We start from the raw sequence: 24,544 nt of genomic DNA on the forward strand, positions 1-24,544 counted from the left end.
CCCCTCCCCAAACCCCACCACCCTCAGACTCCACCCCCAAAATCTCCAGGTATTTCTCAACCTGGAGCTGGCAATCCTAGGAGGGTAGGATTCTAGATAGGAGCACCTCCCCTCAAATCCACTTCCAGTTAATATATGCTTCTCAGGTACAGTCTACCGCCCCTTCTCCCCTGTTCTCTCCTGCTCTTCCAGTCTTCCTGTTGTGGGGGTCCTAGAATATAAACCTATGCAGAACAAGGATTTGCAGGCCCCACATGCAGACTGCTGTTTAGAGGTGGGGGGAAATTGTGCCCCTTGGACACCCACCCCCTTTGCTAAACTAATACCAGTATCAGAGATTTCCTGTACTTTGAGTCTGGAGACTCAAGTTCATGTTAATCTGAAATATTAATTTGAGGAGATTCCTTCACATAGAGCAACAGTATTGAGTCTTAGTGAGAAAGGTAGAGTATAAATAACATCAATGAAATAAATAGAGTGGCCATGCCCGAATTATACAGGGTTTAGAACAGATATCTTCTTGTACAGCCGAGGCCGTTAAGAAGAGATCTTTCAACTCCATTTCCTTAACAGCTCCTTAGCATTTTGCTGGTTAAACGATGAAAGCATACTAGAAATTAATTTGCAAATACTTGTTAAACTTGATAGAGTAACATGCATACTGGAAAGAATGCAGACCTCAAATTCTACATTTAATGCCTTGAAGTGATATAACCTCTAAGCCTGGCCCTTTACACAGGTTACTGTTTGTAATGAACTGATCAATAAATGAGGAATGACAGAATAAACCACAATACAGCCCTACCCAATTAAATATATGTTGGTATATATACTGGGGGGTGGGGCTGTTGGATTAGCATTGAAAGAGTTACTTCAGTTTTACACTTTAAAAAACTGGTGATCTATTGGTCTATCTTTAAAATTTCATTTTTAAAATTCAGTGCAGCACTAAGTTTCATTAAATGTTTATGATGCTATTACATGATACATTTTTAGATAGCTATAATAAAAATGAAGTTGATAAAACTTCATTATCTGGTGTCAGAGGAAGAATAAAATCTAATATCTACAAAGTTTGTCCATAATATTTGTTGCGATAGAGCTTCAGGGGGAAAACATTCCTCTAACCGCATTTAATGTCACAAGAAGACACTTCTTGGTTTTTTTGATGCTAACAACAAAAATAACGAGTGGAAACTTGACTAAAAAGCTTGAACAACATTTTTGTATTTGTCGAAGAAGCAGTAGAGGTTTTAGCCCTCAGATATTGGCTGCCCTGCTCGAATGTCAGAGACCACCGTCGTTACCTGCCAGTTGGTATAGAATTTGAGATTAGAATTTCCAGCCTCCAGGTGGGCCCTGGAGATCTCCTGGAATTACAACTGATCTCCAGACTACAGAGATAAGTGGAGAAACAACTGCTTTGGAGGGTAGACTCTATGGCATTACAGTCCCCTAAGGACACTCACCTCTCCAAACCCCAACCTCACCAGGCTCCAGGAATTTCCCAACCCAGGGTTGGCAACCCTAACTGAGAGACCATCAAAGTTTTGGAAATGCTAATGGACATCCTGATCGGAGACAATTAAAGGGTCAGCTCATACCTTAACTGGGAATCTAACACCTAGAAAGGACAGAGAGACTAGGGGGTGTGAGGAACTAAACATAGAAACATAGAGCTGGAAGGGTCATCAAGGGTCATCTAGTCCACCCCCTGCAATCTGGCCTGGAGGAAAATTCCTTCCTGACCCCAATGTGGCGACCAGCCTTACAGATCCCTGACCTTTTTGAGCCCTCAGGTGGGCTCAGCAACAAAAGGGCTGCCCCAAAAGGGCTGCTGCAGGAGGCGGAGCCAGCCACAAAAGACTGCCACAGCTTAGCTTCAGTAACGCAAATGTAGATCCTTGCGCTGTGCTGGCAGCTGCTGCCAAAGCAACATTTTTTAAAAATCTGCACAGCCCATCAAATATCTAATAATCAATCAGAAGCCTTGCTGGGGCTCACCGTCTTTCTAAAAACACTTGGCAGTCACCAGAAAAGGTGTCTCTGGGCACCATGGTTTATGGACTACTAATATTAGGGTTGCCAACCTCCAGGTACTAGCTGGAGATCTCCTGCTATTACAACTGATCTCCAGCCAATAGAGATCACTTTGTTATGTATGTAAATAGTAGGGTAGTAAGCAGGGGGAGAACATAGGAGCTTGAGTCCCAGGCAAAGGCTCCTAAACCCTGCTCGCGCAATTGGCCCAAGCCAGCGCGCCCCATTGGCCCTAAGCCAGGTCGTGCTATTGGCGACCCGGGGGTTGTTCCCCCCCTATCACGGATTGGGGGGGGGAGTTGCCGCAAGTGGCCAGGGGGAATATAAGCAGGGCCGGTTTTCACAGTTCTCAGTTCTGTCTTGTACTACAATAAAGCATTGTTGTTAGAACTCCGTCTCGACCTCGTGTGTCCTCCCCACACGGACTTAACAACTTCACCTGGAGAAAATGGCTGCTTTGGCAATTGGACTCTATGGCAATGAAGTCGCACTCCAAACCCTGCCCTCCGCAGACTCTGCCCCAAAAACCTCCTGCTGGTGGTGAGGAGGGACCTGGCAACCCTAACTAATACTCCTCGATCCTTTCCACACATACTACTGCCAAGACAAGTCTCCCCTATCCTATAATTATGTGTTTGATTTTTCCTACCTAAATGCAGAACTTTACATTGATCGCCATTGAAATGCACTTTGTTAGTTTGAGCCCAGTTTTTCAGCCTGTCAAGACCATCCTGTATCCTGACTCTGTCTTCTGCCGCATTTGCTACCACTCCCATCATAAGGTCATTAAAATGACCTTGAAACAGCGCCTCCCGATCCCCTCCCAGATAGATGGTCCAGAAAGATACCAAGATTGATGGTACTGAAAGCTGCTGTGAGGCCCAGGAGAACATGACTCAGGAAGACCACAGGTTGTAAAGATCCAGAAGCTTTAAAGGGCCGAGAAGCAAACATCAGGGCAGGGCAGGTCCACATCTGTCTTCCGTGATGTTTGCTCTCTCTCTCTCTCTCTCTCTCTCTCTCTCTCTCTCTCTCTCTCTCTCTCTCTCTCTCTCTCTCTCTTGTATTTTGAAGTTTAACCGACTTGACATGCATAATCTCAATAATCTGTACGACAGCCCTGTCCGGTATGGCTGTGTTGTTCTTCTCATATGCCAAGTTGGCTATTGAGGCTGAGAGGAAACGGCCTGAAGCGACTTGGTGTAATTCATGGCTGCGTGGAGATTCAAACCGGGGATTTCCCAGCTCACATTCTAAGATGCTGCTGCACACCAGCCCACCGAATGAGTCCTGTTCAAATGCTGTGCTTGTCTTTGAGGAAAAGGCCTTCCAGCAATTCCTCAGACTCCACCTGAAAATACAGTGCAGACAACCACATCTTAATAGGGTTGCCAACCTCCAGGTAGTAGCTGGAGATCGCCTGCTATTACAACTGATCTCCAAGTGATAGAGGTCAGCTCACCTGGAGAAAATGGCCGATTTGGCAATTGGACTCTATGGCATTAAGTCCCTCCCCAAACCCCTTCCTCCTCAGGCTGCTCCCCCAAAATCTGCAGTTATTTCCCAACCCTGGAGCTGGCAACCCTACATCTTAGTTATGACGCAGGGTTGCCACGTTCCCCCTGGCCACCGGCAGGGGATTGGGAGGGTGGGGTTGCCAGATCCAGGTTGGGAAACTCCTGGAGATTTGGAGATGGAGCCTGCGTAGGACTGGGGCCTCAGTGGGGTACATACAGTCCACTCCCCAAAGCCTCCATTTTCTCCAGGGGAACCAATCTCTGTAGTCTGGAGATGAGCTGTGATTCCAGGGGATCCCAGGTCCCACCTGGAGGCTGCTGGCATCCCTATTATGACGGTGTATTTCTTTTACTTTCTGTCTTTCATGCTAAATATAAGACATTTTAAAATCAAAGAACAGGCGAGTGGAAGGCCATGGGTCTTCAAAAATTACTAATTTTTTATTGTGGCCTTGAACTTTTAGGAATATGCCTAAAAGTCAAAATAAGCAAATACAGAATCAATATCAATTTTTTTATTTTGAATGCCCCTGTGGGCCCTTTTTCACAAAATGGTGCTGTGCTAATTCAAACCGCCTAAAACAATGGTAAAATATAACCACTATCGCAAAATATCATCAGATATGATAGAAAGTTCCAGGTCATGTTAAATATTGAAGATAAAGCTACTATCATCTGTTAGTTATTGGAATTGAGAGCCCGGCTTTTTTTATTATGCACTAGGTGAGGAGTACTTTATAAATCACAATAACTCCTGACATGCAATAACATTCCATCTTATTAATATAAACTGCAGGGATTTTTTGAAAAGCCTGTTGGCAGTAAAACCGGCCTTTGCAGATAAATTTGGCATTCACTCATCGCCTGCAGGCAGCCCATCACCTTGAAGTGCTACAGATGATCTTCAGCGGCTCAGCGGGCGCCCTGCCAGAGAGGGAGACCCTTTCCACGGGTGTGTCTGCTACACACACACACACACAACTTTCTCTCTGGGACTCCAGCAGCTGTTTGTCTGAAAGAGGAGGAGGAGGAAGAGGAGGAGGAGAGACTTCGGATTCTTCTGTGATCCTGCTTGGCCCTGCTGCCACCTGGATAAGGTTGCCAACCTCCAGGAACTAGCTGGAGATCTCATGTTATTACAACTGATCTCCAAGGTGATTGAGATCAGTTCACCTGGAGAAAATGGCTGCTTTGGCTATTGGACTCTATGGCAGGGGTGTCAAACATAAGGCCTGCGGGCTGGATCCGGCCCCTTGAGCGCTCTTATCCGGTTCGCGAGCCAGCCGAGGCAGCCACCACCCCCATTTTTGCTTTGGGCTGGTGAGGCCCAATCAAGTGACATGTATGTTATATCTGGCCCTTGTAATAATTGAGTTAGGGAAGGGGTTGTGGCTCAGCTTGTAGAGCATCTGCTTGGCATGCAGAAGCTGCCAGGTCCAATCCCCAGCATCTCCAGTTAAAGGGACCAGGCAAGTAGGTGATGGGAAAGACCTCAGCCTGAGACCCTGAAGAGCTGCTGCCGGTCTGAGTAAACAAGACTGACTTTGATGGACCGAGGGTCTGATTCAGTATAAGGCAGCTTCATGTGTTCATGAGTTTGACACCCCTGCTCTATGGCACTTAAGTCCCTCCCCTCCCCAAACTCCACCCTCCTCAGGCTCTGCCCCAAAAACCTCCTGCCAGTGGCAAAGAGGGACCTGGCAACCCTGTACCGCCTGGACCTACCCACAAAGGCCAAAGCAACAAATAACGTTTGTTTTGATCTTAACATTTGCTATAGTCCGTTCAGTCTTAAAATATGTGAACTGGGCAACTGGGAGAAGCTTCTAAAGGTCTACTACACAACTATCCCACACATCTTTCGGAGAATTTTCCTTTTCAAATGTTGCACCTGAAGAAAATCTTCAAGTGTGTTTTTGGAAAAGAATACGAACCACCCCCACTTACACAATGAAATGAGATGTACAAGAAACAACTTCAGCTAATTTTCAGCAAAGTGTGCATTGCCCTACAGTTTTTTTGCATGCTGCCAGAGATTGTGCAGAAGCGGAAAGAAAGACGTATCAGCAGCCTGACACTCTTCAAAAACTGCAGGCATTCTGCTGCGGGGCAAGAAGGGTTAGGCCACCTAGCCGTCTTGTCTAGGGAGTGCGAACTTGCAAGAGAAATGGACTTCGGGCGGGGGGGATAATTCATGAGTTTGCAATGAAAAATAAAACTTTGAAGTTAATTGGCCTCATGTTTGCAGCCATATGGGTCCATAAGAAATAGGGCTGCCAACTCCAGGTTAGGAAATTCCTGGAGATTTAGAGGTGGAGCCTGGGGAGGGTGGGATTTGGGCGGTGGGGACCAAAGTGGAATATAATGTCATAGAGTCCACCTCCAGAGCATCCATTTTCTCCAGGGGAACTGATCTCTATAGTCTGGAGATTAGTTCTAATTCCAGGAGATTCCCCAGGCTCCACCTGGAGGTTGGGAACCCTAAAATAAAAATAATCAGGACATTGACAGGATAACGACCAAAAAGTTACAAAATAGTTAGCAAACTTGTAGCGCTCTCAGGCTTGGTGTTATTATTTAAGCAAAGGATGACATTTTCCAGAAATGTAGAATATGTAAACTGCTCAAGATGGTGTGTTCGAGATGAGGGATTGTGGTGTCCAGGTGGGGGCGTTTACACCCTTAGGTCTTTGGGGGCAGCCTCGCCTTCCAGCCCAGTGGCCAAGGCTCCAAGATCTGTCCCCGCCCCCACACCAAGAGTGGATACAAATCTGGTGGGGTGGTTCAAAAAGGGAACAAGAACCCCAAAGGCAAAGCCATATTTTGCAGCATGCCTGGGAGTACTTTTCTGACCTCGGTGCCTGGCCTAAGGTTGCCAGGTCCCTCTTCACCACCGGTGGGAGGTTTTCTTGGCAGAGCCTGAGGAGGGAAGGGTTTAGGGAGGGAAGGGACTTCAATGCGATGGAGTCCAATGGTCAAAGCGGCCATGGCAGAGTGGGGATTCGAACCTGGGACTCCCAGATCCTAGCCCTACACTCTAACCACAACACCTCCCTGGCTGTCAATTCAATTTAAATTCACTGTATCAAACAGTACTCCCCCCCCCATGCAGATAATGAATGAGCGCAATGAGGCCAAGCTAGGGTTGCTAACTTCCAGGTACTAGCTGGAGATCTCCTGCTATTACTACTGATCTCCAGCCAATAGAGATCAGTTCATCTGGAGAAAATGGCCACTTTGGCAACTGGACTATGGCATTGAAGTCCCTCCCCTCCTCTAAACCCCACCCTCCTCAGGCTCCACCCACAAAACCTGGTGGTGAAGTGGGACCTGGAAACCCTAACTTTGTAAGGTTATCAGAATATATTGTTCTGGCTTTGCTTGTTGATAATGGGTTTGCTTTGGGCTGGCTAAAAACACCCCACCTGAGGACAAACCAAGAAGAATGATTTATTTATTTTATTTTATTACATTTCTATCTTGCTCTTCCCAACCCAAAGGGTTGCTGTCTGTTAGTGGCTGTGCAGATTTCCTTAATGAGCGCCAGTAGTCAAGCTGTGGGCATCTGACTGCTTTCTCCTCCTGTTCAAGGATGGAAGGTGCTGCCCTCTCCCGGTGAAGAGTGCGTGTAAATGAAGAGCAGTTTCAAGCTGTGGAAGAGACAGAGAGAGACACGAACAGCATGTTGAAGCATCTTGGGGTCTGTCTCCCCCAGACTACTGGGAAGAGGTGCAACCCTGACCAGAGCAATTCCCCTTTTTCTCCAGTAGATGTCACTGTTGCCATGCTGCCAGGAGGAAGAAAATTTTAAAAACTGCTCACATTCTGGGATGGAACAGTTTTAATTTTAAAAAGCTACCATAAAATCTAAAGAAAACATAAAAGGCCATTTCAATGGAGTTCATAACATAATGCTTTTAACAACAATGGCAATATACATATATACATATTTAATCACATGAATGCACTCTTCAGAACAATAAGATCTACTCACCTGTCTAAAATTCCTTACTGCCCACCATATTGCAACCAGAATATGCTGTTTTTAAAAAATCATTCCTGTGAAACGGGAGACCTAGATGTGCCTTAATAGAGAACTTTTAATAGAGAAGGTCTTTTCTTTGCAGTCGGCTTCAGTCATTTATGCATATAGTTAATTTTAGTAAGTGTGGGGAAGAAATGAAGAGGAAGGTATGTAGACAAATTGAAGTCAGAACCCCAAACAGGAAATAAAGAAGGAACGCTGGAACGCTCGACTAATTTATCACTCTGCTGCGAATGCTGAGTAATGACTGAGCCACTGCCCTTTATCAGGAGGCTGAAGGCGTGTGTTTTGTACTCGGCCACGCTGGGCCCGGACTCCTAATTAACAGTCCGCCCCGTGAGGCTAGGGTTGCCAACCTCCAGGTGGTTAGCTAACGCTTGTTTACCAACCTCCAGGTGGTGGCTGGAGATCTCTTGCTATTACAACTGATCTCCAGCAGATAGAGATCAGTTCCCCCGGAGAAAATGGCTGCTTTGGAGGGTGGGCTGGCTCTACAGTGTTGTACCCTGCTAAGGGTTCTCCCCCCAACCCCCGCTCCTCAGCTCCCCACCTCCAGGAATTGGAGCTGGCAACCATAGCTCTGTGTGTGTGTGTGGGGGGGGAATCTTTTCCCTTTTTCTGTCCAACCTCAAACCCCCCCCCCCCCATGTGGAACTTTCTCACGAAGCTGGTAACGTCTCCAGATCTTTTTATGTTTATCTGGGATTGATTTCAACTGCTAACTGAACACGTTGAACTTTGCACCAACTTTTTAGATGTGGTTTCTCACCCTAGCTTTTAATTAAATATTTGATTAGTTTCCATAGTAAAAAGAAAATTTCAGCTTTACAGCAATCCTATTGTTTTTAAAATTATTGGCATCTTTGACTTTGCAAGTATCACATACATAAGATAATTAAATGTCAGTTCTTCCTTAGTCACCCAGTTCTTCCAGGAACTCGCAACACCAGTCTCCCACAGTCTTCTTCGAGAGCCTTCAGACCCCCTAAAGAACGTATACCAATCGCAGTCAGATTTAAGCAGTCTGTACAATGCTTAAATCCCCTGAGACAGTGACTTAGTTCTACACAGCTAACATTTTGTTTGTTCAGTGTGATCCTAAACAGTTGCACCCGTCTAAGACCAGTGACTTCAACGGATTTAGAAAGGTGCAAATCAGTTTAAGATTGCATTGTTTGTGTTGCAGAAAGCAAGCACTAGTTTACCAGTGGCTAGGGTTGCCAACCTCCAAGTACTAGCTGGAGATCTCCTGCTATTACAAGTGATCTCCAGCCGATAGAGATCTGTTCACCTGGCAAAAAATGGCCGCTTTGGCAATTGCCGTCTAGGGCATTGAAGCCCCTCCACTCCCCAAACCCCGTCCTCCTCAGGCTCCACCCCCAAAACCTCCCGCCGGTGGCGAAGAGGGACCTGGCAACCCTACCTCCTATTGAGTCCAACAAATGGTCCATCCAACCCAGCAACGCCCACTCTGACCAGCAGTGGATTTCAGCATCTCACCAACAGATCACTCCAGCCGTGCAACCCAGGATCCTTTTACCTAAACACACCAGCATGGGAACCTGGGGATCTGCATGCAAAGCAGATTTCTTTATCTGGAAAAAGTGCATCTTAAAAAGGTGGCTCCGCTTCCGGTTGCCAACCTCCAGGTACTAGCTGGAGATCTCCTGCTATTACAGCTGATCTCCAGCCAATAGAGATCAGTTCCCCTGGAGAAAATGGCCGCCTTGGCCATTGGACTCTATGGCATAGGAGTCCCTCCCCTCCCCAAACCCCGCCCTCCCCAGGCTCCACCCCAAAAACCTCCCGCTGGTGGCAAAGAGGGACCTGGCAACCCTACTCTGCTCTATGAGCTCTTGCCAACAGAAGGTGTTTAACCCGTCATTGAGTTGCTGCAGAACTCCTTTTCACTTTTGGGATAAATTATTTTTTGCATGGAATTTGAACTAAACATTGTACCGGCCCACTGAACAACAAATGGCTAGTTGTTTATGACAAGCTCAAATACTTTTTGTGGTACAAACCATATGAAATTATTGATTGCCCCAAATTTCTTCTCATGTTGTGAAAGAAATCTCTCTCCGAAAATGTCTAAAGTGGTAAAAGTTATGTATTTGCGGGCACAAAAGTGTAAAAATATGAAAGGGCCAGAGTTAACAACAAAATTGCTTTAAATGTAAACATAATTTCATGCGCTTGTTAATTTAGATAAGATTGAAAGCATTTTAGTATTGACATTTAAAGAACTGTTTCCTTTTTATCTTCATCTGCCCACCCCCCCAGCCTTCACCCCACCCTCTTTCCTCTCCCCTGGCAGCCTATCCCTGGGAAAACCCCAGTCCAGGTGCCCAGTGGCCAGGGGGGCCATCCCTGGAAAGTCCTCTTCCATCAGAGGTCATGACAGGGGAGGGGGGGGATGGACCATTTCCCAGAGATGCTTTGGCTCCAAGCCCACCCCTCCTCCATGGCTTTGCTTTACAGAAACAAGGCTTGGAAAGCTCAGTAGTGTGATAAAGTTTATTGTCTGTGGCCGAAGGCCATCACCATCCACCCACCACGCATTGTTGTAGTTGCTTAGCAACCTCCGGAATGGCAACTGAGAGCTCAGCGGGTTTTGTTTCTAAAAGGTACAGATGGTGTTTTTAGTATTTCGGACAATTTCAATTCTCCCATCTGTTCCTAACTCCATTTTGAAGAGCTATTGATCCACATTCTGTGGCCCAGCCACTTCCAAATTAGATATATGACGTTGTGTTTAATTGCTTTTGTTTAATATGTCTTACATTCAGCCCAAGGCACAAATAATTCCATAGATTTAAACTAATTCCATTTTTAGATTAGGGATCTATAGACTGTTGCCTTAAGGGAGTATCAAAAACCACAACATTTCGCTGACATTACAATGAATTACAGCTTTCAGAAAGGCATATAATAGTTCAGCAGATAGGGCTGTAGGAGCATTGTCTAGGGTTGCCGGGTCCCTCTTTGCCACCAGTGGGAGGTTTTCTTGGCGGAGCCTGAGGAAGGTGGGGTTTGGGGAGGGGAGGGACTTGAATGCCATAGAGTCCAATTGGCAAAGCGGCCATTTTCTCCAGGTGAACCGATCTTTGTCGGCTGGAGGTAGGGTTGCCAACCTCTAGGAACTGTGAATTCAAAGTGAAAGCACAAGCAAAAGTAAACCCACAATAAGGTTGCTACAATACAATATTGCTGTTTAGAAAAATATATTGAGAATAAAAAGCTCACAAACACAACCTCAGTTGAGCAAACAGGAAATTTGCAGTTGGTCTAATACAGACCCAATATAACGACGCAAAAAGCGTTACAAAATGGTAAGTATAGGCAAAAATGCTCAATTCGGTTCAAGTCCATACATATAAATTGCAACAATCAGGCAACGGAAACAAGACGTTGTGCAATGGAAATCCGGTATAATTCCATTTCATGTGAAACTTTTTCAAGCTCTTAGTCCTCCCGTGCACAATTCATTCAATATCCGAAGGAGTGTGCCTTCCTTGTATGCATGGACTTCCTTCTTTGCCAATTGGACTCTATGGCATTGAAGCCCCTCCCCAAACCCCACCCTCCTCAGGCCCCGCCCCAAAGTCCTCCCGCCGGTGGCAAAAAAGGGGCCTGGCGACCCTCCCTGGAGGTCACTTGTAATAGCGGGAGACCTCCAGCTAATACCTGGAGGTTGGCAACCCTAGCATTGTTCCAGCTATTCCTTGCCAGTATCTGACACATCATTCTCAATTTTAGGAGAAAGAGGTGTTACACCTGTATTGGACGTGGGCTGTGATGTTATGCTACTAACACATTTAAATCCAGACAGGTATAACAGGACATAGGTTACATCTAGGATCCACAGGGGAAACAAAGGGTCAAGGGCGAGATTTGTTTTATGAGCTGCAGGAAAAGCCTGTTGGACGACCCTTAAAGGTTTATTTCCCGCCATCGGGGTGCCCTATGTGTTGCTATGGTAACGGAGCCTGGGGCGGCGGCGGAAGGGTCTCCGCCCTGGGGCTTCGGTGGAGAAGGGAAGTAAGAGAGCGTCACAGCCCAGCCGCAGATCCCTCCGCGCTCAACACGCCGGGCGGGCCGGACTTCTTCCCACCCACCCCAGGTAGAGCGAGCGGCCGGAAGTCTGGCGCTGTGGGCGCGACGCTCTGCCCCCCTCTCTATGGCGGAGCGGAAGCGGGCCCGGCGTTGCCCGTAGCAACGGGGGACGCGCCGTGCGAGCGAAGGGGAGGCCGAGGGGGCCATGGAGGAGGTCGCCGCCGCCGCCACCCCTCAGGGGGACGCTTTCTGCCTGCAGCGTATCCTTCCCCGGGGGGGGGGCGCTTGTAGCGTAGGGGGGCACCGGCAAAAAGCCCCCCACCCACCCCACAGGGGGTCTCCTGCTTCACTGTCTCTCGGGGGGGAGGGGGAGGGGGAGGGGGAGGGGGAGGGGGCTGAATAAATCTCAACCAACTCTTCCTCTGACTGCTGAACCGGCCAGCACTTTGCACATGCCCAGAGTACTTTATGAAAGGGCTTTCTCCAGAGAGAGAGGCCGGTGCCTGGTATGAGGCGGGGGGGGGGGAGTTGCCAGGCTCAGGGGGCTCCCGTGTAGGTGAGTCATAGCAGAACTGAGGGCCACCGCACAGCAGGCCCTGCCAGGTCTCTCTCTCTCTCTCTCTCTCTGTGTGTGTGTGGGGGGAGTTGGCACAAGTCAAAACAAGGAAGGAGGAGCAGCAGCTGACTCTCCCCCTCCCGCCCGCCCCCATAGCAGGGGGCAGCCCAAAGCACAATGATGGTAGCTTCACGAACTCCTAAAGCCCACTTCCATGCTTGTAGGCCTCTTAGGTTTACCCTAGGGTTGCCAGGTCCCTCTTTGCCACCGGCAGGAGGTTTTGGGGGCGGAGCCTGAGGTGGGTGGGGTTTGGGGAGGGGGGGGCTTCAATGCCATAGAGTCCAATGGCCATTTTCTCCAGGGGAACTGATCTCTGTTGACTGGAGATCAGTTGTAATAGCAGGAGATCTCCAGCTAGTACCTGGAGGTTGGAAAGGAAAAAGACACCACTGGGCATGTACCTGGAGGGTTTGGAAATCAGCACAGGAGCGAATGACTATTACAAAGTACAAATATTTATATAAATCGCTACAACATATAACATAGAGTCACAACTATACATTTATTGAAACAAACAACCTAAATAATCTATCCTACTAGATACAATGTATGTTACAACAATCAGGCTGGAATGAACCAGACTGAAGATTCAAAGTTGCTAAAACAGATGAGAAAGGTTAGCGTTCTTCCCTTTCACACACACCAGCAAGCTATTTACTAGCTAGCAAACTAGGAGTATACTGCTACACATCTGCGTTACCCTATGTGGGAACTGGTTGAAATTTATCCTGCTTGAAGTTTTAGCAAATATGCAATATGTAAGCTGGAGATATTACATGATGACTGATTTTTGTAAGTCTGTTTATAATGATTACATGTGAATTTATGAATGCCTATTGGGATGATATTACATGAGTAGCTATTATGTTTTTATATGTCAAAGGAGGGACTGATGAAGAAATTTAAAGCCAAAGAATTCGAAATGGCCGTATCCCCTTTTCATTTTTTGGCATCATCTCATGGTAACGTCAGAAACACCATTTAAAAGCTTGAAGAGAAATCAAGGACTTCCCTGTGATGATTGAATATAACCTAAGGACTATACCTATACTTTGAATCTTCAGTCTGGTTCATTCCAGCCTGATTGTTGTAACATACATTGTATATAGTAGGATAAATTATTTAGGTTGTTTGTTTCAATAAGTGTATAGTTGTGACTCTATGTTATATGTTGTAGCAATTTATATAAATATCTGCACTTTGTAATATTCACTCCTGTGCTGAGTACCTGGAGGTTGGCAACCCTAGTTTACTCTTTATAAACCAAATCAGCCACCAATGTGACTAAGAATAATAATTAAAAAAAATTAGAAGAAGAAGAGTTGGTTTTTGTACCCCAATTTTCTCTCCTTTTAAGGAGTCTCAAAGCGGCTTACAATCGCCTTCCTTTCCCCTCCCCACAAAAGACATCTTGAGAGGCAGGTGGGGCTGAGAGAGTTCAGAGAGATCTGTGTCTGGCCCAAGGTCACCCATCAGGCTTCATGTGGAGGAGTGGGGAATTGAAGCCAGTTCTCCAGATTAGAGTCTGCCGCTCTTAACTACTACACCACGCTGGCTCTGAAGCACCAAAACATGAGATAAAGTTCTTAAAGTGTATGCACTGCACTTTGAGGAGGGAATACGGCAGAGCTGGAAGATATTCTTTAGTACCACACTGATCTTTGTGTGTGTGTGTGAAGTGCCGTCAAGTCGCAGCCGACTTATGGCGACCCCTTTTGGGGTTTTCATGGCAAGAGACTAACAGAGGTGGTTTGCCAGTGCCTTCCTCTGCACAGCAACCCTGGTATTCCTTGGCGGTCTCCCATCCAAATATTAACCAGGGCCGACCCTGCTTAGCTTCTGAGATCTGATGAGATCAGGCTAGCCGGGCCATCCAGATCAGGGCACACTGATCTTTAGCCCTGCCACAATCTTCCCTCCCTGCCCCTCTAACAGATAACTCCATTAGCTCAGGATTAGACCTTTCTGCTTCAAAGGTCCCATTGGATGCCTCTTTGCGTCCTCTTCTATGGTAATGTTTTTCCTCCGAACCTTTAGAAGCCTCTCATGTTGCTGGATGAAATGTAATCACTGCCATGAATGAGCTAGAGTCCAGTAGCACCTTCAAGATTTCCAGTGAGATTTCCAAGGGTCTGGGTAAGCATTTGAGAGTCAGAGCTCCCACGAATGAGGCTGAGTTGCTGTATACTTGCATAGTGCAAATATTTAGTAGGAGAAAGCTATATCGGACGGGGCTGTGATGAGAAAGAATATCCAGCAGGGGTCACCCTAGAACAGGGGGACTCATCATGTGGCTCCTAGAGCAAAGCTTCTTAAACTGTGGGTCACAACCCCATATGGGGTCACATAACTGAATGTGGGGGTTGCGAAAAAATCGGCATTCATCTGCAAGATTCACTGCGGGGTCTTTCAGATGACTTGGGGAGGTAAGCCATCTCAGCCCCTGTAAAGCAAGACTCGGAGCCACCTACCTAACATGGCTGTCAAGAGGCCAAAGCTCAGTGAAGATTTTAAAGTGCTTTGAAAATTACAAAAACGATCAGCAGCATGCTGTGTCCCTAGTACAGTAGTCACACTACAGCTGATCCATATGAACTCAAGGGTCTCAATGTTTTGCCCGCTGTGCCTTGCTGTCCAGCCCACAAAGGCTAAAGGCACACTTCAGAAAGTACGTTCAGGTCATTCTTTTTGAAGCGTAAGTCTTGAGAGTTCAGTTCCAGACTGTCTATCCTGCAGGCTGTAGCCCCCAAGTTTATGAATGAGAAGGCACTACAGTACTCTGAGGGGAGCAGGTGTAGAGCTGCCCAGCGTGATTCTGACTGGTGGGAAGAGCCTGATGTCGCAAGGTGGGATCTGGTGATGCCATACTGAATAGTAGTATTAATGGTATGGGATGCAGAAGTAGCTGTTGTACTGCATGGGATCTGTGAATGTGATCGGTCATTGTCAAGAGAGAATCTGTCTTGGAGGAATTTTCCAGTCTGAAGTCTTTTGCTGACTTCTGCAGGTTCAATGGCCTCTTTCCAAGGACAGGTTCTCAGGCTAGCTAAATTAGGTCATACGTTTCAGCTACCGACCTAGTATGGGAGGGGGGAGCTCACTCACACCCTGGAAAGTACCATGGATGCAGCCCCATGATTGGTTGTAGAAATCAGGAGGTTAAGGCCAGCTTTCTCCATAGGTGTAGCTAGTGAGAAAAGTTTAGAATCCCTTGACCTCTTCCTCTTACCCCCTCGTTGCTGCAGAAAGACACTTGTATTATGCTCTGGAAAATGTTTGCCTCAAGAACCAGCTTTGCTGTGTTAGGGCTCCAGTAAGTAAGATAGCTTTGTTATTTTATTGCCACTGAACTGTATGCCTTGTTTGTAAATATCTTTTCTAACTTCCTTCAGTAAAGCCTTATTTAGCTTTATGGTGTGTGTTGTTCAAGGAGTTACTGGTACCAAACCCAGGTGAGCTTGGTTGCATTGCCGCACCATGGAAAGCCAATCCTGTGGCTTTCAAGAGGTGGGATGTTTACTGCGCTTAAAAAAAACATACTTGGAAGTTAATCATGTGTTTGAATGTAAAATGTAGTTGAGGTGCTAGTATCAGATTATTGCCTTCTATCTCTAATTGACACAGTTACCACAAGCAGGCATGCACAGACACCATCATGCGCTAGCTGACAGCTCTGGTGTTCCAACCGGTGGCCCTGAGAATGAACCACAAACTGGAGTCTTGCTGGGAAACAAAGAAGAAGGAAGTCCAGGGCTCAGGGGGAGAAAGGCGAGGCCATGAATTTGGTCAGTCAGTTTATGTCTCCACAGCTGGGTTGCAATTACCCCTCCCCTAAAGAAGAAGAAAAGTTGGTTTTTATATGCTGACTTTCTCCACCACTTAAGGGAAACTCAAACCAGCTTACCATCACCTTCCCTTCTCCTCCCCACAACAGACACTCTGTGAGGTAGGTGAGGCTGAGAGACCTCTAACAGCTGTAACTTGCCCAAGGTCACCCAGCTGGCTTCGTGTGTAGGAGTAGGGAAACAAATCCAGTTCACCAGATTAGCCTCCGCTTCTCATGTGGAGGAGAGGGGAATCAAACCTGATTCTCCAGATCAGACTCCACTGCTCCAAACCACCGCTCTTAACCACTACTGCTCCAAACCACCGCTCTTAACCACTACACCACACTGGCTCTCTCCCTGGTCCTTCCCACACAATCGAGCTGAAAAAAATGTTTGCCAATTTTTTTATAGCTCTGAGTACAGTTTATTACTTTTTGTTGTTAAATTTAATATAGGAATTCAGAGAGGAGGCATGGGGTATTGCTAAGGGAGTGCTATCCCCTCAATCCTGTAGGAGTGGACTTTAGAAATATTGTGATCACACTAGAAGCAAAAGGAAAAGTGTGAATGCAAGGAAGTGGAGTTTTTCGCATTTCTCCATGAGGAAGCAATTCAGTGGATAGAGGTGTGGAAATCATACAGTCCTAATCTTAGCAAATTCTGCTTAGTCTATGATTGGGAGCATTTCTTCCTAGCCTCAAGGGCTATACGTGTTCTAAAACATTCAATTGGGATTGGTTGTTGGATGAGCAACAGCTCTGTGAATAGCCCCTGACAGCTACAGAAGGCATAAAATCTGGGGAGCCAACGATAGCATCACCAAGAATGGAATCCAATTCTATGATTGGAGAAAACAGCCGTGTTGGGGTTCAGACTGTATTGTTATATCAAGGCAAAGAGAGGCTTAAGTAGTGCTTGAGGCTAACGGTGCCATCCTAAGCAGAGTTGCCCACTTCAAAATCCATTGAACTCAGTGGGCGTGGAAGGGTATAAATGTTCGTAGGATTTCACTGTTGGTCTCGTTGAGTGATTTTTTCTATGATGTGTTCATTGGCAGCCAAGACGATAGCTCTGAATAGATGGAGTTGGCTTCTGTCAAGAACTGCAAAGAATTTGTTTCTGAATGAACAGCTTGACACTGTTCCGATGGCAGAGAATTGATATATAAATTGTAAATAAAACATGCTATGAAATCACGTTTGAAGTAACACAGTCGCTATTTTCCGCTTAACCGAACATGCAGAGATTACACTAACAGAAGGCTCTGAAGATGACTATCAGTATGAAGAGGTAATAATCTCCCTTTGCCTTAATTTGTAGTTGCACGCTGTAATATATATATAGCTGGCAAGGATGTTGTTTATTTTATTGTTTGCAAAATATGTACATGTAAAATATGTAAAAATATTTCACAGTCAACCAGAGTTCAGATCCATGTTAGCTTGGGTGTGCAGTACCTACATGCACACAGATATCTGTAGAATCTTGTTCTTTATCCCCAATTCCCCCCTCCTCCCGCACTCTTTCTGCTTCCCAGGTGTGATTTTTCTCAAGCTCTGAGGTCAAGTAAATTGTAGTAAATTCTCCCAAAAAGGGAGAAGTATTAGAGAGGTGTAGACCGGAAGTGTTTCTTCCGGCCTTGAAAGGTTCAGTGACTCTGTGGATGCCCTATTATGTTCCTCCCATGAATGCTTTACCTATGCTAAGATATGTAGTGTTCTTCACTTTTAAACTTACTGTTGTGGAATTGTTAAAAAATTGTTTTTTAAATATACTGCACCAACATTTTAGTGCAATGGTGTGAAGTTCTTAAGCTGCCCTCAGCAGTCCCAAAAAGTTACTTGCTCGAACAGGTAGAGTTGAAGCAGGTAAATCTTTATTGAGGAGCTTGAAGGTACACAGCATGAGCAATTCACGGAGTCAAAGCTGCTAATGGTGGCCAGAACTACGAAGCATAACTTTAAGCATGACACCATCCCAGGTGCAGAGCTAAGCGGGTTGGGAACCAAGAGATAACAGCGCCTGGTAGAAAGTAAGGGAGTGAACCAGCCATAATACTGAGAGGCCAGCTAGGGGCTCAAGGTCAGAGTAGGGAGGGAGGATGGGAAAGTGGGCTGCGTGAACAGTACAAAGAAACGAAACAAAAATGAGATGTGTGAACAGCAATGGGCCTAACTCATGTCAAGAGCCTGTCAGACTGCTTGACAATGCACAGTGAAACAAAACCACCTGACCTGTTGCTTGACAGAACCAGGCATCAGACCGTCAGAAACCTGATACAGCGGTCAGGATCCTGACAAATGGAGTGACTGTGTTGGTTGGTGGGTGGGAAGGAGAGAAGAAAACAGGAAAAGACAGCAGGGATAGCATATAAGGGCTTTCAGGAAAGAGGAAGAAGAAATGGGGGGGGGGGGGAGGAAAATCAGGTGCTGCCCACAAATCTTTTTTTCCTTGCCTACAAAGGAAAACTCTTTCCACTTTTGGGTCTGCCATGTCTCCTCACTGACAGAAGTGCAGCAGCCCGTTCATGCACAGAAGCCTGTGCCTTTTGCAGCCCCGTTCTGAGGATTTGTGTGCCTTGGCAGTGCCATTAATTTAAGTAGAGGGGGCCAAGTAAAAATGTGTGTGGTTTGACTTTGCCTGTTGAGTTGAATACAGAAGTCATTTTAGACAAAGAAGCGATAATATCAAGAGCTGCCTGAGAAAGAATCAAGCCACTAGCCCGTCTACCCAGTACTGTGGCTGGTAATAGAACTCAAGGTTCTCAAGCAGAGGGTTTTCCTAGCTCTGCCACCCAGGATTATTCTTTCTTTGAGTGTGTGTGGAGATGCCAGGAACTGAGGCTGGGGGACCCAGGCCCTTTGCACAAGATGGATGTGAACTTTCAGCGTTCTTCTCCACTGGGCTCACGTGGCTGATCATTGCAGTACTCTATGTGCTGTTTTGTGTCCAAAGAGGTTTTCTTGGATTCGGCGAGCGTGCTCATTTTCCATGTCTTTCTTTACCATTGTGGCTTAGATACCAGCAGATGATGATTTTAGCCTGCACGAAGGTGATGAAGACCTGACAAAAGCTTTGCAGACGATGGAAGACCAGGCCATCGATGCCCAGATTATGGTAAACGTTTTGTTCTTCAAAATGGCTGATCAGTGACCCGCTTTGCAGTTCATAAAGTGATACTTGTGTACATGATACAGATGAGTGAACACAGGCTTACTTTTATGTCATATAGTGTACAGCATGTGCACGATTTATACACAGAAAGAGGGAGTAACATTTAAGGATAAAAGATGATATTGCTTTGAGGATGCTGGAGAGTGCGATTTACAGCAGAAACATAAATGACATTTGAACTGAAGCAAGTTGAACTATTTAATATTTCCATGAAGTGTGGTGAACTTTACAATGGTGTCCAGAGCAAAGGCTGAGGTAAAATGTGGCATATTGTGATCTTTCATATTCAGATTGGCTGACTCATCGTCTAGTAGCACTGAAAGTAACGGGATCGCCGATTGGGAATAGATGAAATGTAATCCAGTGTCCCTGCCACCAGCCAGGCTCAAAGGAGTTGTTCTCAGCGGGCTCCCTCCTCCCTTTGGACAGCAGGGCCCCATGCTTCATCACAAGAGAGCCAGCGTGGTGTAGTGGTTAAAGTCGGTGGTTTGGAGCGGCCGGAGCAGCCGGAGCGGCCGACTCTGATCTGGAGAACCGGGTTTGATTCTCCACTCCTCTGCACGAGCATCAGAGGCTAATCTGGTGAACAGGATGGGTTTCCCCACTCCTCCACATAGAATCATAGAGTTGGAAGTGACCACCAGGGTCATCTAGTTCAACCCCCTGTACAATGCAGGAAATTAACAACTACCTCCCCCCACATCCCCAGTGACCCCAACCCTCGCCCCACAATGCAGGATCCCACAATCAAAGCACTCCCAACAGATGGCCATCCAGCCTCTGCTTAAAGACCTCCAAAGGCAGGAACTCCACCACCCTCCGAGGCAGTGCATTCCACCATCGAACAGCCCTCACCGTCAGAAAGTTCTTCCTAATGTTTAGGTGGAATTGCTTTTCTATTAGTTTAAATCCATTACTCCGTGTCCTAGTCTCTGGAACAACAGAGAACAAGCTAGTTCCCTCATCAACATGACATCCCTTCCAATATTTAAACATGGCTATCATGTCTCCCCTCAACCTTCTCTTCTCCAAACTAAACAAACCCAACTCCCTAAGTCTCTCCTCATAGGGCATGGATTCCAGACCTTTGACCATTCTGGTCGCCCTCCTCTGGACACGCTCCAACTTGTCAACATCCTTCTTAAATTGTGGAGCCCAAAACTGGACACAGTATTCCAAGTGAGGTCTGACCAATGCAGAATACAGTGGTAGTATTACTTCCCTTGATCTAGACACAATACTCCTATTGATACAGCCCAGAATTGCATTGGCCTTCTTAGCCGCCATAGCACACTGTTGACTCATGTTCAGTTTGTGGTCCACTAAGACTCCCAGATCTCTTTCACATGTACTGTTGTCAAGCCAACTGTCTCTCATCCTGTACCTGTGCCTTATGTTGTTTCTGCCTAGGTGAAGTACCTTACACTTCTCCCTATTGAAATCCATTTTACTACTTATGGCCCAGCTCTCCAGTCTATTGAGGTCATTCTGAACTCTGACCCTATCCTCTGGGGTATTAACTACCCCTCCTAACTTGGTGTCATCTGCAAATTTGATTAGCATGCTCTCTATTCCATCATCCAAGTCAATTATAAAAATATTAAATAGTACCGGTCCCAGGACAGACCCCTGTGGTACCCCACTAGTCACTCCTCTCCAGGATGAAGTTGTGTCATTAATGAGCACCCTTTGGGTTCGGTTGGTCAACCAATTACCACTCCACCTAACAGTAGCAGTGTCCAGCTCACATTTTACTAGCTTTGTTTCAAGAAGATCATGGGGGACTTTATCAAAGGCTTTACTGAAATCAAGGTACACATTCCCTTCAGCTACCATACTTGTCACTTTATCAAAAAAAGATATGAGATTAGTTTGGCATGACCTGTTTTTGAGAAACCCATGTTAACTGTCAGTGATCACGGCATTTCTTTCTAAGTGCTTACAAACTTTAATTATCTGCTCTAGTATTTTACCTGGTATTGATGTCAGGCTGACTGGGCAATAATTGTTTGGGATTTCTTTCCTCCCCTTTTTAAAGATGGGGACCACATTAGCCCTCCTCCAGTCTGCTGGAACCTCTCCATGAATTCTCAAAGATTATTGCCAGTCGTTCTGAAATCACTTCAGCCAGTTCTTTTAACACCCTTGGATGCAGTTCGTCCGGCCCCGGAGACTTGAATTCATCAAGAGTAGTCAGGTATTCCTGTACTATCTCAGATTCTATACTATGCTGTAATTCCCCTATTGCAGTGATGGCGAACCTTTTAGAGACCAATTGCCCAAACTGCAACCCAAAACCACTTATTTATCGCCGAGTGCCAATGCGGCAATTTAACCTGAATACTGAGGTTTTAGTTTAGGCATTCCCGCACATTTGGAGTCATGCATAGTTTGGTTCAAGTCCTGCAGCACCTTATAGACCAAAAAGATTTGCGGGGGGTGGGGGGGGAGAGATCTAGCCATTTATGCATGGGAGGTTTTGGCTTGGATTTGCCGCTCTCTGGATGCGCATTTCCCCCATCCGAATTCTCAAAACAATAAGCTTCCATGTAGTTTTGAGAATTCAGACTGGGGAAATGTGCACCTAGAGAGCAGCAAATCCAAGGCAAAACCTCCCGGGCAAGAAAGGACCTCTCTCTTTGGAGAGCCAGAGGTCCCTTCCTCAGATACAAGCAGGAGCGGAGACCCCGAGCCCCTCTATCCCAGTCAGAAGGCGGGGAGGGGTGTTGCAAAGAAGGGATGCGGGGGGACAATGCAAAATTGCCAGCAGCTTGGTTAGAGCCGGGGAGGGGGGTGTAGAGGGAGCAAGAGAGAGGGCGAGAAGAAAAGGAAAGGCCATTTACGCATGGGAGGTTTTGCCTTGGGATTTGCCGCTTTCTAGATGCACATTTTCTCCATCTGAATTCTCAAAACTCTGCTCTCCAAACGCACATTTGCCCCAGCCAAATTCTCAGAACTCAACAATAAGCCCCTGTGCAGTTTTGAGAATTGATTTAAATTGCGCCTTCTATATCTTTCTTTTAAGAATTTCCCATCCTTCATGTACTCCCTTCTCATTCAATATTCTCACCCACGGGATCACACCCAGTAGTTCCCTAAATTTATTGAAATCAGCTTTCCTAAAGTCTAGAATGCATGTTTGACTATTTCTTGCTTCTCCTTTCTGCTGTATAACAAACTCCAGGAGAACATGGTCACTCCCACCTAAAGATCCCATTCCTTCTACCCCCGTGTTGGCGAACGTATGGCACGCGTGCCGCAGCTGGCACACCGAGCCCTCTCTGGGCACGCGTGGACCCGTCTCATCTGCCTAGGGCTGTGCCGTGTTGCCGTGGTGAGGGCGCTGAGGGCGGTGCTCCTCCCCAAGCCCATGCTCCCCAAGCCTGCGCTGGCGCCCTCCCTCTCCTTGCACCCGGGGCAAGCCCCTCCCTCTCTCTCAGCTGAGCTGCGGCCGCAGCTCAGCTGTTTGTCAGGGTGCCCCGCCCGTCTTCAGTTTGGACCGGGAGGCTGTGGCCGAGCACCTTGCCACGCCCCCCCTCTCAGCTGAGCTGGGGGGCAGCTCAGCTGTTTGTCAGGGCCCCGCCTGACCTGGAGGCTGTGGCTGAGCACCTTTCTTCCCTCCCTCTCAGCTGAGCTGCGGGGCAGCTCAGCTGTTTGTTGGGGCCCCTGCCTGTCTTCAGTTTGTCTGGGGCCCCGCCCGTCTAAAAAAGCATTTAGAAAATTCTACAACATTTGCAGCAATCCTTCAAGCCATCAGGAAATCTACAAGGAATTTTCTAGCATTGTAGCAGCTGCAAAGGTGAATTTTAGTAACAGATTTTTACAGTTCTGTAAGATGGAGACAACCCTGTGTTTTCTTACTTCTCCAGATAAAGCCAAATTTGAAGAACTTGATCTTTCCTGCCTACACTGGTTAGATTTAGAAAATCTGGAAATGGAGCTAATAGAATTTCAAGAAAGCTCTATCTGGAAAAGGACAGCACAGTTAGTTCTGAAAATGAAATCCTTAAAGTTTGGAATTCTCTGCCAAATAATTTTAAGTCAGTGAAAGCACTTGGGATTGCTTTCCTTACTTTGTTTGGATCATCTTATGCTTGTGAGCAGCTGTTTTCAGCTTTGAATTATATCAAATCTGACACCAGAAACAGGCTAACAGGTGACCTGAGTGCTGCATGTGTTGCTCTCAAACTTACAAAGTATGAGCCAAGGGTAGACAAATTATCAGCATGCACACAACAGCAAAAATCACATTAATTGTTCAAAAAATTTGACGATGTCCTCAAAGATGTCACAAAAATGGTGAATTATATCATGGCTCTTGCTCTGAATTGTCGACAGTTTCAAGCACTTCTTGAGGAGGTTCAGGCACAATATAATTGTTTACTTATGTACAATAATGTCCGGTGGCTGAGCAGAGGACGAGTCCTGGAGAGATGTATGCCAAATGCAAACTTTTACCTTTCAATAAAAAGTTGTTTGTATCATTGAAAGCTCTGTTATTGTGTTTTTCTTTTAACGCAAAATACGTGAATGTATGAGTTGTTTTTTTCCTAAACTAAGGCCTCAGTATTCAGGTTAAATTGCCGTATTGGCACTTGGCGATAAATAAGTGGGTTTTGGGTTGCAGTTTGGGCACTCGGTCTCTAAAAGGTTCGCCATCACTGTTCTACCCCATAAACAGTCATCATTATTGGTTAAGATCAGATCCAAAATGGCTGTTCCCCTTGTCGCTTCTTCCACTTTTTGGACTATGAAGTTGACTGCAAGGGAAGTGAGGAATTTGTTGGACCTAGTCGTTTTGGCAGAGTTAGCCTTCCAACAGATATCAGGTTAATTGAAATCTCCCATTACTACTACATCTCTCTTTCTTGAATGTTTGGACATCTGTTCCAGGAAAGCATCATCTAACGCCTCAGTCTGGCTTGGGGGTCTATAATATACCCCCACAACAACATCACTATTTTTCTCCCCCTTAATTTTTACCCAGATGGTTTCAAGCTGGGTTCCAGTGTCTAAGACCTGGATCTCCTTGCAGATGTAATCATCCCTAACGTATAATGCTACTTCTCCCCCCCTTCCGATTTGGTCTGTTTCTCAGAAATAGGTTATATCCTCCAGTTAATATTCCAATCATGAGACTCATCCCACCAGGTTTCCGTAATGCCTATTATATCATATTTGCTTTGTACTATTAATAGTTCTAGTTCATCCTGCTTATTTCCCATGCTCTGTGCATTAGTGTAGAGACACCTTAGACCACAGGTCCTTC

The 24,544-nt window shown here is 46.2% G+C and overlaps 1 protein-coding gene across 1 annotated transcript in view; it reads left to right on the forward strand.

Moving 5' to 3' along the window:
- SPAG16 (sperm associated antigen 16) overlaps positions 1-24,544 on the forward strand; it is a 220,209-nt gene that overhangs the window by 15,541 nt on the left and 180,124 nt on the right. Inside the window, exon 4 of the mRNA XM_056861239.1 lies at positions 19,120-19,218. Coding sequence (XP_056717217.1) covers positions 19,120-19,218 — 99 coding nt within the window. The remainder of the gene's footprint in view (positions 1-19,119; positions 19,219-24,544) is intronic.

The sequence above is a fragment of the Euleptes europaea genome, chromosome 15 (assembly GCF_029931775.1).
Source record: "Euleptes europaea isolate rEulEur1 chromosome 15, rEulEur1.hap1, whole genome shotgun sequence".
Lineage (NCBI taxonomy): Eukaryota > Metazoa > Chordata > Lepidosauria > Squamata > Sphaerodactylidae > Euleptes > Euleptes europaea.